The 23,499-nt window shown below is 44.3% G+C and overlaps 1 protein-coding gene across 1 annotated transcript in view; it reads right to left on the bottom strand.

Annotated features, from left to right (window-relative positions):
• Window positions 1-23,499, bottom strand: part of snx5 (sorting nexin 5) — a 52,970-nt gene that overhangs the window by 18,808 nt on the left and 10,663 nt on the right. The window contains exons 3-6 of the mRNA XM_038803886.1: window positions 10,922-11,020; window positions 7,592-7,702; window positions 5,849-5,970; window positions 5,202-5,325 (exon numbers count right to left, since the gene is read on the bottom strand). Of these exons, the coding sequence (XP_038659814.1) occupies window positions 5,202-5,325; window positions 5,849-5,970; window positions 7,592-7,702; window positions 10,922-11,020 (456 nt within the window). The remainder of the gene's footprint in view (window positions 1-5,201; window positions 5,326-5,848; window positions 5,971-7,591; window positions 7,703-10,921; window positions 11,021-23,499) is intronic.

The raw sequence follows: 23,499 nt of genomic DNA, 5'->3' as shown, positions 1-23,499 counted from the left end.
TAATTTACCCCTTTCTTTAGCTGGTCATATATACTGTAAAGAGGAATATTTTGCTAAAATTTCTAACTTTATTTCAGTGCATTGCATGCTCTATCCCCAAGTATTTGTTGTTGCAGTAGACTAATTAATTTATTCCTTTATTTGGAATATTTTTTAGATAAAGACCCAAGCCTCGAGATGGTTTGGTGCTGCCAAATTTTCAGAGTTATTATTGATCTGCTAATGTCTAATATTGCTTTTGGCTTCATTTGGACCCAGCTAGCTTAAGTGCAACTGGAGGTAGCCTCCTGTCAATCCACGTCTTTGCCTGCTCTGCTGAGCTCCTCCTTTCCTTTTTCAACCAGTCACTTTCCTTTAAACCCTATCATTAGGTTGTCACTTAAGATTTGGATCCAGTTCTGAACGCACTTTGGACTACATTCCCTCTTTATGCAGCCCCATTGATGCAAATAATTTATTTCCGCCATAATTAGGAGATTCTGCCTTTCAAGTCTGGCACGCAAGTGGCATGAAAGCCTTTTGTGAACTTATATAATATTTTTGCTTTTGTACTCCAATATATGCTCTGCAAACACTTGCTTACTACAAATGAGAGATTTTGCATGCAAAATACAAATAAGCACCGTTTCCTTTATTGCCCCCAAATCACCAATAGATATTATATTCAAACTGAATTTGTGTTAGGGTGTTCCATTTCCAAATTATATTCTCTTCTCACTACATCACTCTTTGCTTTCCATCTGAAACTCTGTGGGAGCAAGATTCTGATTTAAACTGGAAATCTATTCTGTCTCATGTGCATTCCTCATCTTGTACGTGCAAGACATGTTTTACTACAATTTAATATCATATATCCTGGCCATCTAGAATCATAGAACATAACAGTGCAGTAGGCCATTCGGCCTTTTGAGTCTGCACTGGCCCTTGGAAAGAGCACTCTACTTAAGCGCATGTCTCCACCCTATCCCTGTAACCCCACCTAACCTTTTGGATACTAGGGGCAATTTATCGTGGCCAATCCACCTAACCTGCACATCTTTGGACAGCGAGAGGAAACCGGAGCACCCGGGAGGAAACCCACAGAGACACAGAGAAAGTGCAAACTCCACAGACAGTGACCCAGCCGGGAATCGAACCCATGTTCCTGGAGAGTGAGTCAGCAGTGCTAACCACTGAGCCACCATGGGGTCCTAATTTAATTATCTAAGATTTATAAATTTTGAACCAACCCGTGATGAAAGCCATACTATCCCAGCTCCTCTAATTCATAGTTACTGGTCTTGTCCAAAATTAGCTTTGCAAATTTTTTTTTGCATCATTCATGTTTTTAATAAGTTACATTGAACAGTCTCCGATTCCAGGGCTGTTTGGGATGGAACCAAATGGCATCGCTCTTAGAAAAATTCAGACTATTGCACTCACCTTTGCAACATTATTGGCTCGGCTTATTATTCTATAAAATCTGAAGCAGTCTACCCTGCCCTCTTTTACTGATTGGACAGGTGATCTTACGCAGAATCTTCAACTTGAGAAAATAAAGTACAATATAAGAGGCTCCTCTGATGGATTTTATGCAGCTTGGCAACCTTTTCTAGACTACTTTGAGGAACGACTGCTCTCTACTTTCAAATAACAGAACCTAATTAGGTTATATCACGTGAAGCTATATCTAGCCTATGGCTTTTTTTTATTTTCTTGGGGGAAGAGAAAGAAAGGGGAGTCTTTTAATACGGTTTCCTTTTTCTTCTAGGGCGGCATGGTGGCACAGTGGTTAGCACTGCTGTCTCAGTGCAAGGGACTCGTGTTCAAATCCAGCCTTGGGTGACTGGTGTTTGCACTTTCTCCCAGTGTCTGCAAGGGTTCCCTCCCACAATCCAAAGATGCGCAGTCTAGGTGGATTGGTCATGCTAAAATTGCTCCTTAGTGTCCAAAAGGCAGGTGGGGTTACAGGGATAGGGTGGGGATGTGGGTCTAGGTAGAGTACCCTTTCAGAGGGTCGGCACAGTCTCGATGGGCCGAATGGCCTCCTGCAGTAATGTAATGATTCTGATTCTTCCCCTTTCTCTTCCAAATGCAAATTTATTAAATTGCAGTACTGTTAAACAGGAAAAAACTACAACCAGCCAAGATTTAGCAGAATTGAAGCAAAAGGCAGAATGACAGAAAGCAGTTTTGAAAGCTAATCCGGGGGTGGTTGGAACTCACCAAGTATGTGCTTAGTAACATAAGCACTTTTAACTCTGTCAAATTATGCTAAATACTTGAGAATCTTCCCACTTTTTGCACTACTTCTTGGAAAACAACCATTTACTTTTGAGGATGGAAGTTGAAGTTATGAGTTTTGGCAGAGACAGACAGTTTTAAATCTGGACATCATCCCATTTGGAAATAGGAGTTGTTTTTTTTTATATAAAAAGAGTCTCAGCTTACAAATGGGCAATAATGCTATTAACTTACTGAATAAGTCAATCCGCCAGTGCTAGAATGCTTTTTTTAAAAATGGGTGTTTCTCTGACAAGGTATTTTAAACGGAATTTGAATCAATAGATGAAAAAGAAAGTTCTGCAGGGCTATCGAGAAAATGCAGAATAGGACTAATTGGATGAATCCACAGTAGCAGTGGTTTTCACAGCACCAGGGTCCACGTTCGATTCCCGGCTTGGGTCACTGTCCGCGCGGAGTCTGCACGTTCTCCCAGTGTGTGCGTGGGTTTCCTCCGCGTGCTCCGGTTTCCTCCCACAGTCCAAAGATGTGCGGATTAGGTGGATTGGCCATGACAAATTGCCCTTAGTGTCCAAAATTGCCCTTCGTGTTGGGTGGAGGTGTGAGCTTGGGTAGGTTTCGGTTTCCTCCCACAAGTCCCGAAAGACGTGCTGTTAGGTGAATTGGACATTCTGAATTCTCCCTCTGTGTACCCGATCAGGCACCGGAATGTGGCGACTAGGGAATTTTCACAGTAACTTCATTGCAGTGTTAATGTAAGCCTACTTGCGACAGTAAAGAGTATTAAAAGATCAGAGAGCCAGTACAATGGGCTGAATGGCCTCCATCTGTGCCATTATTCTACATTTCCCTACAAACAGCAACAAAAGCACCAACCGAAGAAATCACAGGACAATGCAATGTGGAAGGAGTTCAATCTGCCAAAAGGCTCTTCACTCTTTGGTAAAGTTACCAAGTTATCAACGCCTGCGGTCATGTGATTTTTGAGTATTTATCCAATTCCCTTTGAAAGTTGCTGATGAAGCAGCATCCATTTTTCTTTCAGGCAATATATTTGGAATCACAACAATTCTGTTTTAAAAAGTTCTGTGTTGCCTCTGATTCTTTTGCCAATCACTTTAAATCTGTGTCCTGTGGCTATCGATTCTTATGCCACTGGAAACAGTCTTAGTTACTCTCACATCTCTATCATATCTCCTCTTAACCATCTCTCCTCAAACACCACCACCAGCTTCCCCAGTCTTGCCACACAACTAGTCCCTCACCTCTGGTATCATTCTAGTAAATCTCTTCTGCTTCCCTCTAAAAGGCATGCCCTAAAGTGTGGTGCCTAGAACCAAGCACAACACCCCAGATGGGACCTAATCAGTGATTTGTAATGGCTTACCACAACTCCCTTACTTTTGCATGCCTCTATTAATAAAGCCAAAAATCCTATATTTCTTCACTTTAAAAATAAATAAATTTAGAGTACCCATTATCCCCCCCCCCCCCCCCCCCAGGGGCAATTTAGCATGGCCAATCCACCTACTCTGCACATCTTTGGGTTGTGGGGGTGAAACCCACTCAGACACAGGGTGTGTGGGGGGGGGGGGGGGGGGGGGGTTAAAGAGAGAGGGAGGAGAGGAGACGTGACAGTGACCCAGGGCTGGGATTCGAACATGGGTCCTCAGTGAGATAGTCCCAGTGTTAACCACTGTCACATGCAGCTCTGTATTTCTTTCTTTTTTTGTTTATAAATTTAGATTACCCAATTATTTTTTCCAATTAAGGGGCAATTTAGCGTGGCCAATCCACCTACTCTGCACATTTTTGGGTTGTGGGGGCGAAACCCACGCAGACACAGGGAGAATGTGCAAACTTCACACGGACAGTGACCCAGAGCCGGGATCAAACCTGGGACCTCAGCGCCGTGAGGCAGTTGTGCTAACCACTAGGCCACCGTGCTGCCCTGCTCTGTATTTCTTAACTGCCTCCTCAACTTGTCCCACCACCACAAACTTATGTACTGTATATATACCCCCAGGTTTCTCTTTCTGCACCGTTAAAATGACACCATTTAATCCATATTGCCACTATTTTTCCCCAATTACTCACTCCCATTTATCACTCCACACTGGTGTTAAACTTCATTGGCCATGTGCCGACTGATTTCAACAGCCCAAGTCCTCCTGAAGTTTGTTCCCATCCTCGTCACTTGTTTTCTACACTTCCAAAACGTTATATTATCTGCAAACTTTGAAATTATGTCCAGTATACTGGAGATAAAAGCAAATTATTGCAGATGCTGGAATCTGAAGTAAAAACAGAATTAATAGAATCATCTCCCCTTTAGTCACAGAAATTCAATCTGCTTTTCAAAATATTGTTTCTTCTCCTGCCTCCCAAAAGCTACACCTACAACGCCAAAAGTATGATTTCATCACAACAAACTTAAGATAATAAGTTGATTGGATAAACGAACAGAGGGAAAACGAGGATATTTTAGGCTGGTGAAATTGAAGGCAATTTTCAAAAGGGATTGGATACATTTGGAGGAAAGAGCAGGGGCTGAGACAAATTGGATAGCTCTTTCAAGGAGCTGCCATAGACACGATTAACCCTTTTCAATGCTGCATTATTCTGATTCTAAGACGCAAGAAAAAAAATTGTGAATAGGTGGTTAATGCATCAGGAAAGTAATGTCTACACTTACATTGAGCAAGAGTGCTTAAAAAGAGCCACCCCATAGATAGATTAAAACATCAAAATTTTAATCAAAGCCGCTGCGTCACATTCACAGTCAGGAATATTCGGCAAAACTATCAACCTGTAGAAAAACAATTGACTTTTGCACCACATTTGATGGGAGGGGAGATAAACGATTAGAAAACTACAACGCTAGCTTTTACATTTTCTCCGTCAACCCCCTCCCGAAGCAAAGAATAGGAACATCATGTTTCAGGAGCTTCCAGGGAATAAAAAAAAATATGCCTTACATCCTGGTCATACTCCAGGAAAACATGGAAGTTATGGTCTTTGCCCAATACAGTATGAACTGCAAGTCGCTGAAGGAAAACTTCATGGATGGACACAGTCTTCTTAAAGACAGCCAAGTACTCCCTTAAAATAAAAACAGTTAAGTGGGGGGGGGGGGGGGGGGAAGAGAAGATTACAGTATTATGTCATTTGTTACACAGAGCAGCATCAGTGATTTTAAACAGAATGAAAAGCATGACCAGGTCATATTTACAACATTTGTTGGATTAGCTATTGGGGAGTAACTAGCTAATTTGGAAATTCCAACAGTGAAAGTTATCAAAGACTAAACAAAAATATATTATAATAATATGCAAACTTTATATTCACAAACAAAAATAACAATTCTTGGGCAATATTAGACTTTTAAAACAGTCTGGCATCTTAAAAACTGCACTCGATTTCTGCTGATCAAGATAACTCAAACAGCAGTCAGATTTCAACGAGAAAATAAATTACGTTCATTAACCTGTGCATTCCCTCCCCTTCAAATGTAGATTTTAAAACCAACCTCACCCATCCATGCACACTTATCCCCACCCAGAGAACCAGCTGAGGTTTAACACTGTCAGAAATCAAAAAGGATTAAATTCTTCCATTATCTTACGCTTCAAGTTCTTGCTTCATTTTATTAAATTCCTCTTTTGTCATGGAACCTTCACCTTCGCCCAGCTTTTGCATCTTTTCTCTTGCAACATCAAAGTCTGGTTTTGCAGGTGCTGGGGGTATCTGAAAGAGGAAGGGGTGGGGGAAGAGAAGAAAGGGAACAAGTGGACTTAAAGAAAACCAGATAGTTACAGTAAAAGTATGCTTTACATACCCTTACTCAATGCACATTCACCTACCTCTTGGCATTCAATACATGACCACATGAAGCCAAGCACCTCATAGCTCTCTCCGCACAATACTCATCTTCAATGTCTCAAAACGACTTTAAAAACTTTTAAAATACAGACTACAAAATAAGTAAGTGTGAATTTAATTGGAACCAGAGATTCAACCTCATGTACCACTTCCGACATCCAATTGGACCATTGCTGATCGGTACCTCAACTTCTATCTGCCTTTGCTCCATAGATAGTCTGACCCAATAAAAACCTATTGATCTCAAGTCTTGAAAGCTCCAGTTTTAAAAAAATTATTCATTCATGGAATGTGGTTTGCTGGCTAGGCCAGCATTTAATACCCATTCGCTCAAAGGCTGTCTTGAACTGCTGCAGTTCATGTGGTGTAGATACACCCACAGTGCTGTTAGGGAGGGAGAGAGGGAGTTCCATGATTTTGACCCAGTGACACTGAATGAACAGTGACATAGTTCCAAGTCAAGATGGTGTATATCCTGGAGGCGAACTTCCACAGAGTGAATTTCCCATGTGTCTGCTGCCTTTGTCCTTCTCGGTTGTACATGAGTTTGGAAGGTACTGTTGAAGTAGCCTTTGAGTGTTGTTGCAGTGCATCTTGTAGATGGCACACACTGCTGCTACTGGGAGTCAGTGGTGGAGGGGGTGAATGGAGTGTCAATAAAGTAGCTGGTTTTGTTCAGGAACGTGTTGAATTTCAGGTGTTGTTGAGTTGCACTCATCCAGGCAAGTGAAGGGTTTTCCATCACACTCCTGACTTGTGGCCTTGTAGATGGACAGGCTTTGGAGTCAGGAGAAGCGATCCAGCCTCTGACCTGCTCTTGTAGCTACAGTATTTATACGGCTAATCCAGTTCAGTTCCTGGTCAATGGTAACCTCCACGATGTCGAGCACAATCATCCACATTCTTTTAGAAGACAGAATTACAGGTTTCAATATCCTTGTGAGAAATTGCTATTTTCCAATTTCACTCTCAAGAACCGAAGCATTTCGCAGCTCCTGACTCTGGACTCCCCCAGAGGAATTGGCTGCTGTTTCCACCCTACCAAATTCCATTTTTATTTTGAAGATCTCGATTAGATCACTACTTAACCCTCTAAACTCAAGGGAATACAGTCAAAGTTTATGCAGCTTTATCCCTTTCAATCCGATATCATTTTAAGATAAATCAGTAATGAACGTCTTCCAAAGCCTTCATCAGGCCCAAAACCTGAAAGTCCAGCTAGAAGGCTCTACACAACTGAAGCATCACCATCTCGCCTATTTTATTGCCATCACCTTGACAAAAAGGTTAATATTCCTCTAATGCTTTTGATTACATTTTGTATCTGTTGACTATCTTACAGCCTGTGCACCTGAACACTCATCCCCTCCACACTTCCCGGGCTTCCACACAGTGGATTTTATTTCAGGCTTGTGGAACATGGATTCTCTGCCGCAATTATGGGGCTATGTGGATGGCAGTTATTGAACGGGCTTCAGCTACTCACAATGATTCCGGCATAGTCCTCGTTCTCAACCAAGGCGTCATGCAACCAGACAAAGTCCTCATGTTGCCGGATAACGGAGAAGTCTGATTTCTTGAAGGAAGGCAGGGTGGTCTGAATGAGGAGAATATCAAGAATTAGCACACATTGGCACATGCTCACGCAAGAAAAAAAAAAACAGCAAACAACCGTCAGCATGGAGCAGTGATTGGTGGCTGCACCCGTTTTCCCACAGTCACTGATCTCCCCCGCACCTCACCCATGTTAATCCAGTGGAACTCCCTTGCCAAAATGTGGCAAGCACCAACCCCCACAACTAATGAATGAGCCACGATTTTTTTTTTTTTTTTTACATTTTTTTAAAAAACCACCCTTTTGAGGAAAGAACACACCCCAGAGATTAGCACACAGTTCCCATAACCAAAGTCAAATTGTAACATTTATCACACCCAGATAAATATAATTTATAATTATGAAACTAATTGACAGGACTCTGACAGTCTTCAAAATGACAGGAGGATACTGGAATCTAACCCTTGCTTCTGTTGAACATGGCTGGAAACTCACTTCTGGCCTGTACAAGGTGGATGCAAGCCAAACTTGCACTTTAGTCTTGCCCCTCAACAAACCTGGGACGTCGATCAGCATTGATGTCTGCTTCGATCCACACTTTCCATTAGTCACTCTTTGGTGATGATATTATCTACCAAGAAGTAGAAGCTAATAGATCAATCACTATTGGTGGGAGTCCCATCCTTAATGTTGAACAAATTCTGATTTCCCATCACAATATGTGGATTAGATCTTGAGACATATACCAGTTGGAGCACATGTTGCATGAAGTCCACCCCAAGAGAGAGGAAAAATACCAAGCATTCTTGGCCAATGCCCTGAAGTCTGTAGAAAAGGTGCTCTCATTAAAAAAAACAATATAAATAGTGCAGAGCGAACTTGGAATCACTACTTCACAGCTGTGTGGAAAACAACCAACCTAAAGATATCCTTAGAGAGTGAGAGCAAGAGGCGCAAGGTAGTGAATTGTTGCGTAACCAGTTCTACACCAATTGGTAAATATACAAAAAGGGTGATTCAAAAAGATTCAGTTGTAATTAAAAGAATTGGGTAAATACTTGGAAAAAAAAAAGGCCATTTGGATAGCTGGCAAAGTCTGATGGGCCAAATAGCCTTCTTCTGCTCGGCATGATTCTATTAAACTGTACGTGCACACTTCCTTCCTGGGGGCTTCTCACATGAGGTTCTGCCTCACAATTAGAATGGAGATTAGGAACGGTTTTAGTTGCTTTGACAATCTTTATCACCAGCCACACGATACAGGTCTGGAATGTCCCGAAGGTTTGTTAGAGCATTTCTGCAGCTAGGAAAGGTGCAGCAGCTGTATTGACAGTAACAGGTACCTTGTCAGTGTTGTAATGTAGACAGGATTGTCATCAATGGAAGAGCCAGCTGAGAATGTTTGAATTAGAATTTCCAATGTTGAATTTTGATTTCATACAGTTTAATCTGCAAGCTCAGCGCTTTGCTATAACATGTCCAACTGCAAGGAGTTGGATTGTTTGGGATGCACACACAGGGAACAGTCTTCTGTCCTCTCCTTATGCACTCCAACAAGATATGAAGAAAGAGTTTGTTGGGCAGCATGGTGGTGCAGTGGTTAGCACTGCTGCCTCACAGTGCTGACGACCTGGGTTCGATCCCCACCCGGGTCACTGTGTCTTTGTGGGTTTTACTCCGACAACCAAAAAGATGCTCCGGGTCAGTAAATTGGCCATGCTAAATTGCTCCAGGAAAAAATAAATTTGTCATCTGACAAGTAATCCTTCTAAATACCACTGCCATCCAAGCCCTTACACAGCCACAATCTTTGTCTTTAGAGAATAGTCTGTGGTCATTGTTCCTTTGACCTTGACCCTCGTATTGATCCAAATAGTGTACATCATTTGAGAGCACGTCTCATTCTCGAGCAAAGTCCGGAGAATTGCAAAACTGGGGAAAATGGATTTCCTTTCTAGTGCCCACTCAATCAATTATTGTACCTTCACGCTTTTGCCAACTTGAATAGCTTGCCGTAAATCAAGAGGGGGCATGAAATAAATATTAGAGTAATATTTATCAGTTATTAAAAATGCTCGTCTCCCAAGTTAATTCTCAATACCTTCTCCCAAGAAACCACAAGGATTTTTTCAAAAGCATTGCCTCTTACAAAATGAAGGTTTTTTTGCCAGAGTCATCATTTTGTATGTTGTCACTAATGAACTGTACGCCTTGATCTACTTCCTTGATTGGAATCGCTGAAAGGACTTGTCTTCAAGGAAGGGCTCGGTTGACATCTGCACTTTTGAGATTGGAAGCTAGAACTAGCAAATGGAAGGAAATCTGCAAAATGAGCAATTTGGCAGTTTTTTCTCCCCCAACCCCCATCAAAACTAATGAGATTGCGATACCAGGCTGGTTGCCTCAAGGTCATTTCACAATGAATTAAGTTCTTCAGATAGTTATTGCAATGTGATGAAAATGTAACTTTGGGGCTGCACAAAAAAAAAGTAGAAAGGGATACCATAGTAAAATTAATAGCACAAGAGATTGACTGTTGGAAGAAATAATTTAGCCAAATTATCATTGAGCTGGAGACACAGCAAAAAAAAAAAACACTAAGGATTCAATTTTTCCTCCAAACGAGTGAAGCTAACTGTCTATAAATCCCTGGACATCAGTCCCCTTTTCAAATATGGGAATTACATTAACAGTCCTCAATAGAAAGATCATCCAGAGCAGTGCTACTCAAAGTGTGGTACGCGTACCGTTGCCGCTACGCGAGCCATCGTCTGCCAGTACGTGGAGTGTTTCCAGAAAAGAAAGAGACAGTAGTGATAATCAACGCCACGGGAGACTGCCGGTCCCTGGCACATTGATGTGGCAGACCGGCAGTTTTTTTTTCCAGATAGTTTGAGAATCACTGATCCAGAGGACATGACACTTTCTGGCCTGGTCACTTCCGACGACTTCCAGTGACAGGATGTACCGAGAAGTCGCACATCAAGTGGCTCTCCTCCCACAAACCTGAAAATAGGGGCCTGCTAATGCAAAGGATAAAACACCCCCACCTTAAATCATAGGGCTGAAAACAATTGACATTTTACAAGTTGAAAATTCTATTCTTTAATTAAATCATAAGATCCACTTCAGCTCCAGGCATGTAGAGCAGCCAATTATTTCTTTTAAACCTTGATCATCCTGGTGTGCCGATGATGGCTTTCATTAGTGGAAGCGAGACTTATTTTAGGCTTTGTATCTTGTAGTGAGAAGCAGACTTACCTTGGTGTGAACTGTGAATTTTACTTTCTCTCTCTCACTGAGAGCATCAGGAATATCAACCAGCATGGAGGGCTCGGCTTCCATGGATACAGAAGCTAGCTGAAACCAGAAAGGGAACACTTGCTTTCAGCATCATGCAAGGTAACTTATGGTCCAGTAGGATCTTACTTTAGTATAACTTAGATCACTAGGATTACAAAATGGTAATTTAACACCTTAGCAGCTCTCATATTTTAAAAAAACACTATTCACATAGCTCAACATTGAAGTGGCTGCAAAAAAAAAATTATTTGCAAATATTTAAAAACGGTGGTGTATTCTGTAAATGAAGGGTTGGAGAATCGCCCCATTGTATTCATTTCCAGAGCCTCGGAGGCCTCATCTGCTTTCTCACAGGCAGAAATGAAAGATCCCAATGCTATTATTAGAAGAGCAGGGAGAGTTTGCCACACAGTCCTGGGGCCAATATTTATCCCTCACCCAACATCAGTAAAACATGGGCCGCATGGCAGCACAATGGTTAGCACCACTGCCCAACAGCTCCAGCGACCCGGGTTCAATTCCGGCCTCAGGGGTGTGTGCGTTCAGTTTGCACTTTCTCCTGTGTGTGTGTGTGTGTGTGTGTGTGTGTGTGTGTGTGTGTGTGTGTGTGTGTGTGTGGCCTTTGGGTGCTCTGGTTACTTCCTACAGTCCAAATTTGTGCAGGTTAGGTGGATTGGTCATGCTACATTGCCCCTTAAGAGTAGTTACAGGGAGAGTGTGGAGGCGTAGGTATAAATAGGGTGCTCTTTCAAGCAGCCCACGATGGGCCAAATGGCCTCGTTCTGCACTGTTCAAACCATAGAATACCTAGAGTGCAGGGTAAGCCATTTGGCCCATCAAGACTGCATCAATCCTCCAAAAGAGCACCCTACCTAGGCCCACTCCCACATCCCATCCCTGTGACCCTACCTAACCTGTACATCTTTGGACACAAAGGGAAAATTTAGTATGGCCAATCCAGCTAACCTGCACATCTTCGGACCGTGGAGGAAACTGGTGCACCGAGAGGAATCCTACACAGCCACGGGGAGAATGTGCAAACACAGTCACCCGAGGCCAGAATTGACAGCACGGCAGCCCAAGTGATGAGCCAGGGTCCCAGGTTCGATTCCCCACTGGGTCACATTCTGAACACTCTCCCAGTGTCTGCATGGGTTTCCTCCGGGTGCTCCGGTTTCCTCCCACAGTCCAAAGATGTTTAGGTTAGGTGGATTGGCCATGATAAATTGCCCTCAGTGACCAAAAAAGGTTAGGAGGGATTATCGGGTTACGGGGATAGGGTGGAAGTGAGGGCTTAAGTGGGTCGGTGCAGACTCGATGGGCCGAATGGCCTCCTTCTGCATTTTATGTTCAATGTTGTATATGAATTGAACCAGGGTCCCGGATGCTGTGAGGCAGCAGTGTTAACAACTGCCACCATACCGCCCATTGGCTTCTACATTACTGTACAAGTACTTAGATGAAGTGGGAGGGGGCTCAAGGACCCCCGAAGGAGGTAAATTGGGACAATGGGAGGGTTGAGCGATCAGGGAGACTGAGCTGGTCAGTGCAGCAAGTGAAGTAGGTGCGGCCTCAGCGTTGCATTCCTTTTTTTTTAAAAATGTATTTTATTACTAACATGTATCAAAAACAGGTTACAGCGAATAAACACCCCGGGAAACATACTTCCCAACAATCAACTATACACTGGACAGATTTTTCCCTTTTTTCACCCCCCTCCCCCACGATAAGCAGCGCCTCAAACATGGTCAAAAACATCCCCCACCTTTCCTCAAACACCCCTGCTGAGCCCCTTAACTCATACTTTATCTTCTCTAACCACAGGAAGTGGTACAGGTCACCCAACCAAGCCACTACCCCTGGTGGCAATACAGACCGCCACTCCAGCAAAATTCAACACCGTGCAATCAGAGAGGCAAAGGCCACGACATCGACCTTCTTCCTCTCCATGAGCTCCGGCTCTCGAAAACCCCAAATATTGCCAAAGGGTCGGGGTCCACCTCCTCCACGATCCTGGCCAAGACCGCGAACACACCCGCCCAGAATCGTCCCAACTTTTCATAACCCCAAAACATGTGCGCGTGACTCGCTGGCCCCCGCCTCTCACACTCATCTGCTACCCCCGAAAGAACCCACTCATTCTTGGCAGTCATAAGAACATAAGAATTGATATTTTGTAGACTCGGCTCCACTTTCCCACCCAAACACTTATAGCCTTTAATCCGTTTCTTTCAAAAAAAACTATCTTTATCATAAAAATATTTAATGAAGGAGGCTCAACTGCTTCGCTGGGCAATGAATTCCACAGATTCACAACCCTTTGGGTGAAGAGGCTCCTCCCAAGGTCAATCCTAAATCTATTTCCCCTTATTTTGAGGCTATGCCCCCTAGTTCTGCCTTCACCTGCCAGTGGAAACAACCTGCCCGCATCTATTCCCTCTCTTCCTCTCTTTCCCCCCCCCCCCCGCATCCTTCCAAATTCCAACGAGTACAGTCCCAGGCTACTCAACTTCTCCTCGTAATCCAACCCCCTCAACTCTGGAATTAACTAGTGAATCTCCTCTGCAAACCCTCCAGCGCCAGTACGTCCTTTCTCAGGTAAGGAGATCAAAACTGAACACAATGCTCCAGGTGTGGCCTCACTATCATATCCAATTTCAGCATAACCGGTGCCGGAATCTGGCGACTAGGGGCTTTTCACAGTAACTTCATTGAAGCCTACTCATGACAATAAGCAATTTTCATTTCATTTCCATTCACCTCCCTAGTCTTAAACTCCATCCCTCCAGCAATGAAGGACAAAACTCCATTTGTCGTCTTAATCACCTGTAAACCAACTTTCTGTGACTCATGCACTAGCACACCCAGGTCCCTCTGTACAGTAGCATGTTTTAATATGTCATAAGTTAAATAATAATCCCTTTTGCTGTTATTCCTACCAAAATGGATAACCTCACATTTGTTAACATTGTATTCCATCTGCCAGACCCTAGCCCATTGACTTAACCCAGGGGTGGGCAAACTACGGCCCGCGGGCCGCATGCGACCCGCCAAAGGTCTTTATGCGGCCCACCAAGTCATTAAAAAAAAAATAATAATAATTTTAAATTGGGGGGGGGGGGGGGCCTGTTGGGTTACTTACTGGTATAGGGTGGATACGTTGACTTGAGTAGGGTGATCATTGCTCGGCACAACATCGAGGGCCGAAGGGCCTGTTCTGTGCTGTACTGTTCTATGTTCTGTGTTCTATATGAGGCGCCCAGAATCATAACCGGGTGAAGTAATTATTTTACTTAATATACTATGCGGCCCTTTAAAATTGTGAATTTCTGAATGTGGCCCTTGCACGGAAAAGTTTGCCCACCCCTGACTTAACCTATCCAAATCCCTCTGCAGACTTCCAGTATCCTCTGCACTTTTTGCTTTACCACTCATCTTAGTGTCGTCTGCAAACTTGGACACATTGCCCTTTGTCCCCAACTCCAAATCATCTATGTAAATTGTGAACAATTGTGGGCCCAACACGGATCCGCGAGGGACATCACTAGCTACTGATTGCCAAACAGAAAAACCCCATTAAATCCCCACTCTTTGCTTTCTATTAATTAACTGACCCTCTATCCATGCTACTACTTTACCCTTAATGTCATGCATCATTAGCTCATGCAGCAACCTTTTGTGTGGCACCTTGTCAAAGGATTTCTGGAAATCCAGATATACCACATCCATCGGCTCCCCGTTATCTACTGCACTGGTAATGTCCTCAAAAAATTCCACTAAATTAGTTAGGCACGACCTGCCCTTTATGAACCCATGCTGCATCTGCCCAATGGGACAATTTCCATCCAGATGCCTCGCTATTTCTTCCTTGATGATAGATTCCAGTATCTTCCCTACTGCCGAAGTTAAGCTCACTGGCCTATAATTACCTGCTTTCTGCCTACCTCCTTTTTTAAACAGTGGTGTCATGTTTGCTCATTTCCAATCTGCCAGGACCACCCCAGATTTTAGTGAATTTTGGTAAATTATCACGAGTGCATTTGCAATTTCCCTAGCCATCTCTTTTGGTGCCCTGGGATGCATTCCATCAGGGCCAGGAGACTTGGCTACCTTTAGCTTGTCCATCACTACCTCCTTAGTGATAACAATCATCTCATGGTCCTCACCTGTCACAGCCTCATTTCTATCAGTCGCTGGTATGTTATTTGTGTCTTTCACTGTGAAGACTGACCCAAAAATCCTGTTCAGTTCCTCAGCTATTTCCTCATCTCCCATTATTAAATCTCCCTTCTTATCCTTGAAAAGGACCAATATTTACCTCAGCCACTTTCGTTTTATATATTGGTAGAAACTTTACTACTTTTATATTCTGAGCAAGTTTACTCTCAAATCGACGTTACTCTTCTTTATAGCTTTTTAAATCCTATGCAACCTGTTCACCACTTTGAACTGCATCAGGCTCATTCTTGCACAAGAGGTCCCATTTATCCTACGCAGTGCCTTACTCCATACTCCCCAATTGATCGCCCCTCCCAACTCTGCTTCCCATTTCTCCTTGATCTTCACCATCTGCTCGCCTCCCCCAGGCACTTGTATATATCCTCAATTCTTCCCTCCCTTCCCGCATCCAGAAGCAGCAGTCACGCCAGCAGGGTGTATCCTGGCAACCTAAGGATCCCCCTTCAGACCTTTCGTGCAAAGTCCCTAACTTGCAGTTACATGAACTCACTCCCCCTCAGCAGCTCTACCCTCTCCCTTACCGCCTCCAGACTGGCGAACCCTTCCTCCAAATACAGATCCCTCACCTTGACCAGCCCACTTCCCTCCACCTCATATACACCATCCATTCCCCCGGCTCAAACGCATGATTTCCGCTTAGCGGCGTAAGCACCAACACCCTTTCCACCCTAAAATGCCTCCTCAACCGATTCCATATCTATGCCTCCTCGACTGATTCCATATCTTCACTGTGGACTGCACTACCGGGCTTATCGAATACCTACTGAGCAATTGGCAACACTGCCGTCACCATAGCCCTCAAACTAGACTCCTTACAAGATTCTTCCTTCATCCTAACCCACTCTACCCCTTCTCCTCCACAATCGCTGCCCAATAATAATGAAGCAAGTTTGGCAACGCCAACCCCCCCCCCCCCCCCCCCCCCCCACTGCTCAGCAGTGCGTTCCCAACTGAGCACAGATAATCCCGTTTGATAGTGCTGCAGTGCCAAAGAACCGTTATACGGGCCAAAATGGGACTATTTTTGAGTTAAAATCAAACCCACTATCTCTAAATTCCCCTGTAAGCCACGATTTGGCCACATTTTCTATTTTACTTTTGTGCCAGACAGGAATAAACAATTGGAGTTCAGTCATGGGCTCGCTGAATGTTTGTCATTTCCTATCCACCATCAACCCTCGTAACCGTTATAGCATTATAGCCAACTTGCGCCTCATACCGTCATAGTTTGCTTTATTTAGATTCAGGACCCCTAGTCTCAGGTCAACATGGTGGCACAGTGTTTAGCACTGGGACTACGGTGCCGAGGACCCGGGTTCGAATCCTGGCCCCGGGTCACTATCCATGTGGAGTTTGCACATTCTCACATTTTCCCCCTGTGTCTGCGTGAGTTTCGCCCCCACAACCCAAAGATGTGCTGGTTAGGTGGATTGGCCACACTAAATTGGATACTCAAATTTATTTATTTAAACTGTCACTCTCCAAATCATTATGGTTGCTCATACCCAAGGGGCCTTGCACAACTAGATTGTCAATTAATCTTCTCATTATACAATACCCAGTCGAGGATGGCCAGTTCTCCAGTTGGTTCCACAACATATTGGTCCAGAAAGCCATACTGTACACACAGGAATTCCTCCTCTACAGTATTGTTACTAATTTGATTTCCCCAATCTGTATGCAGATTAAAGTCATTCGTTTATCACTGCGTCTCTAAATTCCTGGTTAATGTCACCCCAGCCAAACAGCACCACTACAATTTTTTTGGAGGGGGGAGGGTCTATATATAATCCTCACTATGTTTTTTGCTCCTGCGTGTTTCTCAGCTCCACCCATATAGATCACACATAGTTGGAGCCACTATCCTTCCTCATTATTGCGTTAATTGATGAAGCAGTATTCCTCCATATCAAACACTCCTGGCTACTCTGTGCTTCCTCCAAGTAACAATATACTATGGATAGGGAATCTGAATGTTCATCACCAAGAGTACCTCAGTAGTACTACCCCTGACTGACAGACCTATCCTTTAGGAGCAAGTCGGCTCAGTCAGCACTGTGGCACAGTGGTTAGCATTGCTGCTTCACGGCACAAGAGGACCCGGCGGGTTCGATCCCAGCCCCGGGTCACTGTGTGTGGAACTTGCACATTCTTCCCATGTCTGTGGGGGGTCCACAAAAAAGTGCAGCTTTAAATTTATAAAACATCCTGACTGCAGTAGACTGTGCTCAAGAACTTGCTGCACCAATAGCCAAGCTGTTCCAGTGCAGCTAATCACAGGCAGCTATCCAACAATGTGAAAAATTATCCAGGCATCACCTGTCCTCAGGGTCATTTAGCACCATATCTCATTACAGCCTTTGTCTAAACATTAAAAAAAAAGACCCGAATTCCAGAGGCAAATTGAGAGTGATCACATTGTTGAACCTAGTGTGGTATCAAAGGGCCCTAGCAAAATTGGAGTCATTGGAAATTAGGGTGTCCGTTAGTTAGTCAGAATCATACACATAGCACATACACCTGGTTGTTAAGTCAATCATCTCAGCCCCAGGACATTGTTGCAGGAGTTCCTCAGGGAGGTGTCCTCAGCCCAGCCATCTTCAGCTGCTGCAACAATGATGACCTTCCCTTCATCAAGGAGGTCAAAAGTGGGGATGTTTGCCATGACTGGAGTGTTCAATGCCATTCATGACTCCTCAGACACGGAATCCATCTGTACACACATGGAGCAGGACGAGGCAACATTCAGGCTTGGGCTAAGTGGCCATAATATTTGTACCACACAAAAACTATCTCCAACAAGACACCTCCACTAGAGTAACTCACCTCCAGACTCCCCAAAGACAGTCCATCTCTGCAAAGACACGAGTCAGGAGCAGGAGGAAAACACTCACTTGCCTGGGTGGAAATCTCTCCTTGATAGTATTAGGAGTGCACTTGTACCACATGATCCACAGGGGTTGAAAGTGACAGCTCACCAGAGTCACAACTGTAATTAGGAATGAGCAAATGCTGACCTTGACATCATATGAATGAATAATAAAAAAAGAAGCCCAAGTACCCAGATGGAAAACCTTCAAAACGCAAAAACATAAGTCACAAATTCACAAAACAAATAGCTTATTCACAGGTAAAATGCACAAAGACCAAAAGTGCTAAACAACACAATTATTTGAGAGAGAACATGGAGGTCAGTGAAACCTGCACCTTCTCAGCCCACTGTTTTCTATGCAACAGAGACTGCCATGCCAAGTGGAGCTTCCGAGACACATCAGGCAATGTTTCATTGGAGTTTGCTAATCGGATCCATGGCGGTGGTGAAGCCGAAACCAAGACAGAGCTCTCTTTCTCCCCCCAAGAGTTTATGGACTTTCCATCTCTCAGTTCTCCTCCCGTACCACCCAGTGACTTGGCTACTCTCCATGCACTCAAAGGCAATTAACTCCCCATCACTTGTTCCTCTTAACCTTAGCAAACCTAACAGTCGACCACGGTTTCATGAGATGGGGTCTGCAAAAACTACATGTGCCATTTCCAGAAAGTATCAGGATATTCAGGTTTTGTTGATGGATCAACTGGAGTCTCTTTCTTCCCTTAGAAGTCTCATGAGCATCTTTTTGAAATAAATGCTACTCCATGTTGCCTTCACAACTGCTTACATGGCAGATGGAGTTTAATTCAGACAAATGTGAGGTAATGCATTTTGGAAGGTCTAATATAGGTAGGGAATATACAGTGAATAGTAGAACCTCAAGAGTATTGACAGTCAGAGAGATCTAGGTGTACAGGTCCACAGGTCACTGAAAGGGGCAACACAGGTGGAAAAGGTAATCAAGAAGGCATACGGCATGCTTACCTTCATTGGCCAGGGCATTGAGTATAAAAATTGGCAAGTCATGTTGTAGCTGTATAGAACCTTAGTTAGGCCACACTTGGAGTATAGTGTTCAATTCTGGTTGCCACACTACCAGAAGGATGTGGAGGCTTTAGAGGGGGTGCAGAAATGTTGCCTGGTATGGAAGGCATTGGCTATGAGGAGGGGTTGAATAAACTCAGTTTGTTCTCACTGGAACAAAGAAGGTTGAGGGGCAACCTGATAGAGGTCTACAAAATTATGAGGGGCATAGACAGAGTCGATAGTCAGAGGCTTTCCCCAGGGTAGACGGGTCAGTTACTAGGGGGCATAGGTTTCAGGTGCGAGGGGCAAGGTTTAGAGGAGATCTGCGAGGTAAGTTTTTTTTAAATACAGAGGAATTTGCTGCCGGAGGAGGTGGTGGAAGCAGGGACGATAGTGACATTTAAGGGGCATCTTGACAAATACATGAATTAGGATCGGAATAGAGGGATACAGAACCCGGAAGTGTAGAAGATTTTAGTTTAGACGTGCAGCATGGTTGGCGCAGGCTTGGAGGGCCGAAGGGCCTCCTCCAGCAGTGAATTCCTCGGAATAAAAAAAAAAAACTACCTCGCAGATCTCCTCTAAACCTTGCCCCTCACACCTTAAACCTATGCCCCCTAGTAATTGACCCCTCTACCCTGGGGAAAGCCTCTGACTATCGAGGGTACAAAAGTACTGTACTTTTGTTCTTTGTACATTCCCAACAAAAATGAAAGATTATTTGTGAAGAGGATCCCATGGAATCACAGATTTAAATTAAACTTGAAGCAGTAACTGGCCTCGAATAAGTGCTTCCCTCCCACCATTTCCAACTGAGAATCATGTGACAAACTGAACAAATTAAATACATTTCCCTTCTGCAAAAGGAAGTCCATTATCATTAAGTGGATTGTGAATATCGCTCCCATCATTCTGAATCTTTACTCGTTTTCGTAGTTCTGAGAAGGCTAAAGACTCTACTCCTTCCCATCGAGTAGGGACAACCTCAACCACCTGACAGGCAAACTCACTCAAATAAGGCAAAGCCATGGGTTTAGCATGTACCAAATTTGTTGAAGTCAAGTCTTTAACTTCTTGAACTAGCAGATCAATTTTCAAACTTTTCCCCCCATCACAAAATAATACCACCTACACTAAACAGACCAGTTCCCTTGTCTTCAGAACACCATGCAGTCTTTGTTTCATTGCATATAAATCAGCCCTTCTGTCAAAATAAAAGGCTAAAGGTTGATTTGCAAGGCAATACACCATCCATACTAAAAAGGCACCAACACCAGGACAGAAAAATCTTCTGTTTAGTAATACATGAATAATAACACCACTCTTTGCCTTCCCCTTGGTCTTGTACATGGTGGAATATCCAATTTCACACAATTTTTGGAAAAAGTCACTATTAGGGCTGCCATTCCACGCAAGGCTAGGATGAACACACTACAACTATTGCAAGACCACTACACAATATTTATGACATTCAACATCAACATCAATAAATGGGGGCCTCACGGTAGCATGGGGAGCCTCACGGTAGCATGGTGGTTAGCATCAATGCTTCACAGCTCCAGGGTCCCAGGTTCGATTCCCGGCTGGGTCACTGTCTGTGCGGAGTCTGCACGTCCTCCCAGTGTGTGCGTGGGTTTCCTCCGGGTGCTCCGGTTTCCTCCCACAGTCCAAAGATGGGCGGGTTAGGTGGATTGGCTATGCTAAATTGCCCGTAGTGTAAGGTTAATGGGGGGGGATTGTTGGGTTACGGGTAACGTGGGTTTAAGTAGGGTGATCATTGCTCGGCACAACATCGAGGGCCGAAGGGCCTGTTCTGTGCTGTACTGTTCTATGTTCTATAAATGTGGACTCTGTCTTTAAAACATCCGAGACAGGAACTAGAAATTCTCAATATTTGAAAGAAAGCAGATACGGACACAAAGTACAGAAAAATGAGACAAAACTTTTAATTTATTTAGTGCTTTCCCAAAGCACTTTACTAAAGCTAGTGAAGTACTTCTGAAGTGTAGTTACGATTGAGACACTGACCTCCTCAGAAGGCAAACACGGGACACAACCGACAGAGTACCCTTCATCGTCCAGTACTTTCCCGGAGCGGAGAAACTATGATATCTTCTTCACAGCCTTCAAAACATCATGCCACGGTCATCCCCACACCCCCACTACTTGCCTTCAAACAACCACACAACCTCAAATAAACCATTATTTGCAGCAAACTACCCAGCCTTCAGAACAGAGACCACAACACCACACAACCCTGCCATATCAATCTCTGGAAGACGTGCCAGATCATCAACATGGATACCACCATTACACGCGAGAACACCACCCACCAGGTACATACTCGTGCGACTCTGCCAACGTTGTCTACCTCATACGCTGCAGGAAAGGATGTCCCGGAGCGTGGTACATTGGTGAGACCATGCAGACGCTGCGACAACAAATGAACGGACATCGGGCGACAATCACCAGGCAGGAATGTTCCCTTCCAGTTGGGGAACACTTCAGCAGTGTGGGCATTCAGCCTCTGCTCTCTGGGTAGGCATTCCCCAAGGCGGCCTTCAGGACACGCTCGCTGATCAGAAACTTATAGCCAGGTTCCACACACGAGTGCGGCCTCAACTGGGACCTGGGATTCATGTTGGATTACATTCATCCCTCACCATCTGGCCTGGGCTTGCAAAATCCTACCAACTGTCCTGCCTTGAGACAATTCACACCTCTTTAACCTGGGGTTACCCCTATCTCTGCATCTGTAAAGATTTAATTACTTGCAAATGCTCGCATTCTAAGCATTGTCTGGCATCTTTGACTTTTGTCTATATAAATGTTTCTGGAACATACATCTTCATTCACCCGAGGAAGGAGCAGTGCTCTGAAAGCTAGTGTTTGAAACAAACCTGTTGGACTTTAACCTGGTGTTGCAAGACTTCTTCCTGTGCTCACCCCAGTCCAACGCCAGCATCTCCACAAAATGAATGATGTTCTACATTCAGCAGGATGATGATCCTCCTCCTCCGAGCAGCACACTGCTTCTTAGTCTTAATAGTACTAGATTGACAGGGACACCTTGCAAAGTGCTCGAAATTATAAATCTAGTACTGCACCAACACCCCAATTCCCCCATTTGTGTATCTGGTGTAGCAAGGTGGTGCAGTGGGTTAGCTCTGTTGCCTCACTGTGCTGAGGTCCCAGGTTCGATCCCGGCTCTGGGTCACTGCATATTCTCCCTGTGTTTGTGTGGGTTTCGCTCCCACAACCCCAAAGATGCGCAGGCTAGGTGGATTGGCCATGCTAAATTGCCCCTTAATTGAAAAAAATTAATTAGGTACACTAATTTAGGGGCCTCACGGTAGCATGGTGGTTAGCATCAATGCTTCACAGCTCCAGGGTCCCAGGTTCGATTCCCAGCTGGGTCACTGTCTGTGTGGAGTCTGCACGTCCTCCCTGTGTGTGCGTGGGTTTCCTCCGGGTGCTCCGGTTTCCTCCCACAGTCCAAAGATGTGCGGGTTAGGTGGATTAGCCATGCTAAATTGCCCGTAGTGTAAGCTTAATGGGGGGATTGTTGGGTTACGGGTATACGGGTTACGTGGGTTTAAGTAGGGTGATCATTGCTCGGCACAACATCGAGGGCCGAAGGGCCTGTTCTGTGCTGTACTGTTCTATGTTCTATGGTGTTGCCCCCTTTAAGCAACAATTTAAAAATCCACCTTCAGGTTTCCAGGCAGAAAAGAATGCTTGGCAGAATTAAAGTGATTCTCTCTCTTGCTCCCTTTCCCCTATCCACCCCCCCCCCCCCAAACTCCTCGTTACCTCCCCTTCCTCCCTCCTTCTCTTTTCCACCCCCCTCCCAACCTCCTCTTTCTCGCTCCCTCTTCTTCCCCCCCCCCCCCCTCCAGACAATGTGCTTTTCAATTGCTTCTCTCTTCTCATCAGTCAGAAAAAAAAACAAGAATCCACGTTAACTATGCATCACCCACACCTCAATGCCCCCAGGTGTTGAAAAAAAAAATTGCTTATCGTCACGAGTAGGCTTCAATGAAGTTACTAGTCGCCACATTCCAGCGCCTGTCCGGGGAGGCTAGTACAGGAATAAGCCAGAGATTTAGCCCAGTGAGCTAAACCAGCCCCTAGTTAAGACAAGGCTCTTCCCCCACAACCTGCTTTCATAATTAAGACATATCAAACTATACATCAATTCTTTCATCACTTCACTCCATCCCATCAGACATCCCTTTGGTTCTTTTCTTGATCCCGTTTTGCATTTGCTTAAAAGCTGTTCATCTCCAATGTCCTTTAATTCTGATAAAAGGGCACTGACCTGAAACACTAACTCTCACTTGTTCCACAGATGTTGACTTACTTACTTTTCCAGCATTTGACATTTTTAAATTAAAGT

The sequence above is a fragment of the Scyliorhinus canicula genome, chromosome 1 (genome assembly GCF_902713615.1).
Source record: "Scyliorhinus canicula chromosome 1, sScyCan1.1, whole genome shotgun sequence".
Lineage (NCBI taxonomy): Eukaryota > Metazoa > Chordata > Chondrichthyes > Carcharhiniformes > Scyliorhinidae > Scyliorhinus > Scyliorhinus canicula.
This window is presented reverse-complemented; position numbering and strand designations above follow the sequence as displayed.